The sequence below is a fragment of the Vigna unguiculata genome, chromosome 4 (assembly GCF_004118075.2).
Source record: "Vigna unguiculata cultivar IT97K-499-35 chromosome 4, ASM411807v1, whole genome shotgun sequence".
Lineage (NCBI taxonomy): Eukaryota > Viridiplantae > Streptophyta > Magnoliopsida > Fabales > Fabaceae > Vigna > Vigna unguiculata.
Genome location: NC_040282.1, coordinates 3,125,996 through 3,134,530, shown reverse-complemented (window position 1 = coordinate 3,134,530; position 8,535 = coordinate 3,125,996). Strand labels below are relative to the sequence as shown.

At 28.0% G+C, this 8,535-nt stretch overlaps 1 protein-coding gene across 1 annotated transcript; it reads right to left on the bottom strand.

The window, feature by feature from the left end:
- Positions 1–681: 681 nt before the first annotated feature.
- LOC114182030 (CASP-like protein 4D1) lies at positions 682–1,707 on the bottom strand. Its single transcript, XM_028068771.1, has 3 exons — positions 1,559–1,707; positions 1,021–1,156; positions 682–933 (listed from the first exon to the last, which is right to left on the bottom strand). Exons 1-3 carry the CDS (start codon positions 1,705–1,707, stop codon positions 682–684), a joined length of 537 nt encoding a protein of 178 aa, XP_027924572.1.
- Between the last annotated feature and the right edge of the window lie 6,828 nt (positions 1,708–8,535).

The window sequence follows — 8,535 nt, the reverse complement described above, 5'->3', positions numbered from 1 at the left end:
CTATATATGATGGTTAATATTTATTGAAAAACTTGATTGATAATTAATTTTTAGTGGAGTTTCTTTAATTACAACTCTTTTATTCACGAAGTTCGAATCCAAAACTATTATTGAGTTGGTATTTTTTTAATACTCAAATCCTAGAAAAAAGAAATGATTTGAGGCCAGAATTAAAAGTAAAAACAATATCAGATTGGTCAAAATACTGAAACTGAAATACAAAAAAAAAAAAAAAATCGTACTGTGAAAGTTTCAGCCGAACCCCTTTTTTTTTTTTTCCTTCTTTTAGTGATCTTCTACGGAATTGGATTCTCTGGTGATTTTATATTTATTGTTTCTCTACCATATTTTCATAATATATTGATTATCACTAATTTTAACGTTTTAAAATATATTAAAAGAATATTTAAAATATTAATATATATTTTTAATGTCAAATAAAAGACAATAAAAAAATTAATAAAAAAAATTAATAAAAAATCTGGACTCATATTGGAACTATCAAAATCATAATTAACACTTAATATAATAAACAAAAGGCACTTTTATAAATGGTTACTGAATAAAAAAGGTGAATGATGTACAAATACTTTATCCTTTGAGGTTGGTGAAGACATCAGAAAAAGAAAGAGATGAAGTAGCCTTATTAAGGAGGTGATGATGAAAAACAAAATCATTTTCCTAATTAAAAATGCCTTTGCTTCGATTTCGATTGATGGAGGAAATAAGAGAAACAATGATCATAGAAAGACATGCAACAAGGAGAATAGCAGAAGCCACAATCCCTCGAACAAAAAACTTGTCATATGTCTTCCTTGTAGGGTCACTCTTTGGGGTACCCACAGAGTCAAATATGTCATCAAAGAACTTTTTAAATTCCAAACACACTCCAAACCCTACACCAACTCCTGTGCCCAGAAGAACACAAATTACCTGCAATTTCACACAACTTTTAGTATTTAAAATAATTTTAATTAAATTTTTGAGGATATAGAAAACAAAAATAAGAAAATTTAGGACCTTGTCTCCATAGAAATCAAATTCAGGTAAGAATCCATTGCGTATCAACCTCTTCTGCTTTACTGCATAATATATGGCAAATGGTAGCTGCAGTATACAATATGCACCACCAATTATTCCAACCACTGCTTCATACCTGCATTTTTCAACAAATTAAGGTTATTTTCACTCACAAATTATTATATTAGAGTTTGGTTTATATGCATTTTCTAACTATTTATGCATGTTAGAAATTTACACTATAAGATTTATGAAATTTATTTTTTGCCTCTAAATTAAACTATGTATGTTTTTTCCCTTTCTGTATTTACGAAAGTTACGTAAAAAAATCTCTTAATAAGCTCCATATAGAATGTTTTTCATGTAATAAATGGAGTTTTACAGTAATTATAATATAATTTTGTTAAGAAAATAACTTTAAGTTTAATTTTATTTCACAAAATCGACTTATAAAGTGAGATTCGGAGTCATATACATATTTTAAATTGGTTTTATCTCTAATCGATACGTTCAATGCACTTGAATGCAGAATTCTTACCTGAATGAATAGAAATCTTGAAATCTGAGCTTCGTTCCATCATCAAATTTGACTTTGTTCGTAAACAGTAAGGCTACAGATGCAGCTGAGGCTGCAAGAGCAACAATCCTCAGAAAAAGCATCGAGTTGGCCACAGGTTTTGACACCATGTTTGCTTCAAATTAAGCTATTCTTCTTACAATCTTGTGCACTAAAAAATCCCTTTTATATGCAAAACTAATAACCAAGACTCGGTTAATTTCTTTGTCTTTTCTTCGTTAGCTCCAATGCCATTTGTTTTATATAATCTGCAAAACCTCATTTGGATGAATGTTGGAGCAAACAGCAATGCCAATATATATATATATATATATATATATATATATATATATATATATATATATATATATATATATATATATATATATATATATATATATATATATATATATTGTTCAATTAATCACTACCCTAATTTTTACAATTATTTCATTCAAAGATATTGTTTCTAGCTTAATAGAACACTTAAAACAGTTTTTTTTTTGACCAAAAAGCAAAACCTAAACACCATTTGATAATAGTACTGAAAATTAATAGTAGTATGTTGTAATCCAACACTTTATAATTGTTTAACCATGCAAATATAGGATCTTTATCAATAGTATTTGGATAAAAAAATTGAAGATTTTTTTTTCAAATTGATTTTAAAAATCAGATGAAAAAACATTCAAACCAAAACCTTTGATTAAAAAAATAGTTTTCCTTTGGGGGAAATGACAAAGAAAATGGATACGTGTTGTTTTCGGAAAAGCCGAGGGATTTCAAAGAAATAGTGGAAAATAGAAACATTCTTTGTGTTTGTCTGATTCCAAATTAATTTACGATAGGAAGTGATTTTTTGTGAGCTGTGCTAATAATTTGAATTTGTCTCTCATAGGACTCTGCCAAACATTTGAAAATCACTATGACTTAGGTTTTCACTCTATCTTCTTCACCACCACCGGCTAATTACGGCAAGTATTTATTATAATTACAAGTCAAATTATTATTATTTTTCTTTATATTTGTAATTTGTTGAGTATGTGTTGAAATTTTACATTAGATGCAAATGTGAAAAATAATATATAAAGAGAAAATATTGTTAAATTTATTATTTTAAGATTTCGAATTAAAAATGGATTTTACTCTCTTATACAAGTTATGCTCAAAGCAGAAAGAATCTAATAGGATAATATTTTTCAAGCAACTGCTGAGAAAGATTAATTAAATGGAGGAGAAAAAAAACATAAAAATATTTGTAATTTCGTGAAATTTAATAATGATTAGTTTAATTTATTTAAAATTTTACTATAAAATACTTTCTGTCTTTTATATCTGTCTTTTGTTTCACATATATTCTTAATATTATCGCTAAAATGTATTCAAGAATAAGTTTTCTACGTAAGGATAAAATTACATTCAATGAAAATTAAAAGGTGAAAATGACCCAAAAATCACTTTGACACCAATCACGTGATTCTGGATCAACGGCCCAAAAAAAAATTGTGATCCATTGTGGAATTAGTTCTACAACGTTCAGGCAGGTTCTTCCTGCACTCCATAAATTTCTTTCTGTACCTCATAAATTATTGTATTTAGAATTATAATCCAGAATGTATGTAAATTTTGTATTCTGAAGTATATAATTCGAAATACTTTTTTATTTTTTATTTTAAAATATAAAAAATGATATTTTTAATTATCCATTCTGAAATACAAAAATTTATGGTAGTGCATGTTGAAATAATGGAGGTAGAGGAAGAAATTGCTCAATTCGCTGCAAAATGACATAAATGGGCTTTGAATTTCTCACGTTGATTGGGTAGTAAATACACTGGAAAAAAATTGTGTATCCTAAGCTTAACATTCTTCTTAATCACACCCATATTTGTTTGTGCACTCCTTGTCGAATTTTTTGTATGCTATTGTAAATATCCTTTTATTCAAACTAATTTATAAAATGTTATGTTTTACTTTTACAAACAGTATCCAAATGAGTGTGTCTCAGTTCACAACACATTAAGTTCGTATAGGAAGACCCTATTTTAATTTCTATAGAATACATCACTAGAGTGAAAAAGACCACAATTATGGTGATAATTAAAAAGTTTCATGATTAGAACTATTTTTGTATGGTTTAAAATATTAATATATAAAATATAGCTAATTTATGTGAGATATAGGAGAAAAGGTACGTGTGAAGGGGGAGGGTTAACTTGTCCAAGTGAGTAAAGTTGGTTCCCACAAATTGATTATCCATGAATTGAATTAAAACGAATCAATTTAATTTGGTCCACTTTTTACCGAATAATTTTATTTTTAACCAAACTTAACACTAAAGCATGTGTTTCTTTTGACATGTTTACTATTCATGCATATAAAAGAGAGAATGACATACACTGCATCAAAAATATATAATTCTTTTGGGGCGTTTTCTAGTTGGGGTTTGAAAACCTCCAATAAGAAGTATACATAGTAGAAGTTTTTTAAATCTCAAGTTTAAGGGATTTCTTAAAAAATCCTCTGAAAAATTATTCTCACACTTATTTGTTTAATTTTTCAAAATTTTTAATTTGTCTACAAACTTTTTTCTTTCTCTTTCACGGTGTCTCTTTCTCTTTTTCGGTCTCTCTCAAACTCAAGGTTCATAGCACTCATTCTATCATTTTTTCTTTTGATTTCATCAACAAACTTTGTTGATTTCATAATCAGTAAAGAGAGTGTTACTTTGTGATTTCAATTTCGTGTCCTAGGAGGAGGAAGATGAAGCAGTTGTGGCTCATGTCGTAGGAGGAGGACAAAATATAGAAAATACATATAATACTATATTTTATACACACTAAAAGTACTTAAATTTTGCAAAACAAAATAAAACGAAAAATATGCATGTGTGAGTGTGAAGGTGAAAATGTGAGAAGAGATAATGTAATTTTCACAACATTTTGGATTCAAAATTAGGGTGAAAGGCCTAAGACATGAAGACGAGAAAAAAAAGTCAAGGCTTCCCCTCTCGTTTTTCATTCTCTAGTGACTATATAATAACGTGGCAGTAACAAGAATTTTGAGCAGTAGCGAGGGTTTTGTAAACTTCCAATAAATTGCGCTAGTTCTAGGGATTACTAAAAATAACCGGTAATCGGTTAGTCACGTTGTCTCTTTTAGAAAAAATTGCAAATCCTTGATAAAATCATTAGTAGGGGATTAATACCCCAGAAATGTCAAATTTAACTCCCACTAAAAATAACTATTTTTGTAGTGATACTTGTATGTTATAAGGTATTTGCACTTATTCGAGAAAGATTAGCTAGGGGATGAGAGTAAAGATTGATTCTCACAACAGCGAAAAAAATTTGAGGATAAACACTTTTTTCATCTGTGTAGTTACCAAAATATTTTTAACTTTTTTTCCAAATTCTATTATGCATGCTAATAATAATAATGAAAAAAAAATATTTTTAAAAATAATATTAATGAAAAAATAGTATAACATATAAATAAAATAGAAATAAAATTAATAATGATAATAATAATAAATTAATAATAATATTAAATTTTATTGTACTTTAATAATTAATTAAAATCATTTTAAACCAATTATATTTTATTTCAAACTAATCACACTAGTAAATGTTTTTGTTTAAAAATATTCATATTTTCTTTCAAATTTAATTTAATTAATTACATCTTATTTTATATTATTTTTAACTATAATGGTAAAATTTTAATCTTACTTTTTCATCTATTAAAGACACTTTTTTATTTATGATATCCATCGAATCGTTCAGAAACTCTAACAAATCTTACATTCAAATTTCTTCACTATCGTCTCTTTATCGTTTAAAATAAATAACACTTTCGGTCTCTCTTTATCCCCTTAAATTCATCTATTTTCTTTTCCTAAAATTCATTGCTTTAGGCAAAAAGATCCTATTTTTACTTTTACGAATAATGTTACGACTTGTGTTAATAGTAATAAAGCATTAAACAATAAAAACGTGTTGTATATTAAGCTATAAAAATACTTTACAAGTAATTTGATTTTTAATTCCAAATCACATTCACATCAAAACAATTAACTTATATCGAGGTTCCTAAAGCTACGAACAACATTGTAGTGATGGAAGACTTTGTATTTAGTTCATTAACATGATTTATCGGACATAATGTCTTTTTTCAGAGAAAAATAATGTCAACTATCAGTTTATTCGCTACTTTAGTTGGCTTATCAACTTGAAACTTGTAAGTTATCATCAAATAACTTATTAGATAATTTTGCGAAAACAAACTCCAAATCATATGTAAAATAAACAAGAATTAAATGTTGATCGATTACATGCATATCAATGAAGTATGAGTTAGCATGTTCTTGAAAGAACAATAAATAATAAAACTCTTATTTACTCTTTCTCTTAACCTCTAAATTGGATGTTGTGTTATGAAAGAACAATGGTATAGGGTTTGCATGAGAAGAGCAATGAGGAATGGGCAATGTTTGAAGGTATTGAATTCAATCCAAAGAAAAGAGAAGAAGTATAGTATTAGTGATTCCTTGGACACACTAAGGACAAATGTTTGAAGCTCCATTGTATATCCCCTGGACACAAAAACAATCCAACCCCTACCTCTTCTAAATCTTTAACAATCATGTCATCTTCACTTAGTGTTTTTCATACCTTATATAGTACAAAATTTTATTATTTTTCATGTATTAAAGTGCTGTGGTGAATAAAGTTGTACAACTTCTTATCACTATTCATAGCATGGCTTAAACAAGACAGTGACACAATGGCTAACTTTATGAAAAATACAGCAAGACAAATGGAGCCCCTCCTCACGTTGCTGTTGCCTATCATGTTTTTTAATTAATTCTTTCAAAACTTTATACTTCTGCATAAATGTTAACCAGCTTCACATTCTTTTCACTCCATAACTATTTTATATAGCACGTGGACTCTCAAGCCCAAACTTTTACTAGGGCTAATTTTCTGTTTCATGATCCAAACCACTAAGTTCAATATTACCCTCTTCACACTCATCAAAATAAAATGAAAAGAGTAAAACAATGTTAGGTTTATAGAGAGGGTTTCATAGGAAAATACAACACTAATGAGACTTGAGCCCAATCACATAAGACATCAACACCACTCTCAACCCAAAACCTTAAGGTAATGGGTTTATGGATCTTTATTCTTATATAGTGTTCTATTTTTTCATTTCTAATCAATGTGAGACTTAGACTCACATTTGAATTCCTAACAAATGGTTATTTTTTTAGGAAATTCATCGAAAAGATATAACATCAATGTAATATAAATCTAATCATATAAAAATCCACATTGATTTTAACAAAAAAAAATATTAAAACAATGAGTTTATGAGTATTCTTTCTAAGATCTGTTGACCAACTTTCTCATCTTTATTTAATATGAGACTCTTAAATTCACATAAATCATGACATTTTAGCTTTGTTTATGTGTTTGTGTGTATTTGTTTGTGCATTGTTGCAATGTTCTTCCTTTAACTTTTATGTTGTTATAAGCATTGTTGGGTATTTTCAATACATTTTTTATCATTAAGAAAAAAAAGAAACTTACAATTTAAACATCTATGTCCCATCTATGAATGTTGAGCTTGAAAATGAAAAAAAAAAAAAATTACCCAGTTTTCCCTTTTACTTGGTAATATGCAAAGTTTGGACCACATTGATTTTTGGGTGATGAAGGCATGGAATTTACTTAGAAATGTAGGCCTGATTAGAATGGAAAATGTGTACGAAAGCACTTGAATGAAGTAGGTCCAGTTACAATGATGACTTTGAGTATGGAATCCTTTGCACCTTCCTTCCAAACTATGGACCCATGAATAATATGTGTGTTTCTGCTTAATTATTGATTTGGATCATTCATTGCTCAATTTGGGCCTCATATCTCTTTTTTACAATCACACATTTTTTCTTTCAACCTCAAAATTTCCTTGTGTATGAAAAAAAAAGATTAAAATTTTTATGTGGGTGTTGGTTGGAAAATATCTTTGATATTTATACATTAAAAAAAAGAAGAAAAAGAGGAAGAAGAAGAACCCTAATGATTCGATCCAACTTTACCTTATGAAACCAACCATTTTGTAGAGTTATCTGATCACCAACCACTGAAATTTATTCCATTCCAGTGTATGTTGTTGGTTAACTGAATTTGATTGGTTTTGATTTTCTTTCTTTTTCTCCTTAAAGTGAAAATTTTGAAGGCCCACTTGATCTTACATTTACCGGCTAAACTGCTTGAGACATAACACTTTTTCTCCCTTTTTCTCACTAAAGCCACAACTCTAGCATTCAGCTCAGGCTTTTTGGATGGAGTCACAAAATAGCCACAAACTCAGTGCACTATGCTATCACCTATGATACATAAACCCTAGTCGTTGCTTTACGATGTTGGTTAGAAGTAAATTTTAAATCTAACTCAATTTTATAAAATTGATTTGTAAGATGAGATTTACACTCCACTTATATATTATGAAATTTTCTTATCTTTAGTCGATGTGAAACTTCCAACTATGTTTGCTTAATTATGCATATACTTTTTTTGTTGAGTAGTACATAATTGATGATGATGGAAAAGGGAAATATTCAATGAACATTTTTTTTTAGTTTTAATTACCTATTAATTTAGTATAAAACTTTTTAATTTTGGTGATGGAAAGTTATATCTATAGTTGGAAAAGAACCCTAATTGTGATAGAGGATATTGGATTTGGGAAATTTGGTTATTTAAAAAGACATATAACTAAACATGATAATCACATGTCAAGATCCAAATAACCAAACCTATATTTTTGTTTTGTCCTTCTTCCCATCCTTTAATTATTTTCCCTTTGTTTCTTAATCATTCCAACACTTTTGCATAGAAGTCAAGGCTCATAATACACTCACAATTCTTACCTTTCAAATCTAGGGAGATTCT

Bases quoted from the DNA above. Each gene is read 5' to 3' on its own strand.
- LOC114182030 (XM_028068771.1), bottom strand. From the start codon at position 1,707: ATGGTGTCAAAACCTGTGGCCAACTCGATGCTTTTTCTGAGGATTGTT. The intron at 1,157-1,558 runs GTAAGAATTCTG...TGAAAAATGCAG, and splicing joins CAAGATTTCTATTCATTCAG to GTATGAAGCAGTGGTTGGAA. The intron at 934-1,020 runs GTCCTAAATTTT...GTGAAATTGCAG, and splicing joins TTGATTTCTATGGAGACAAG to GTAATTTGTGTTCTTCTGGG.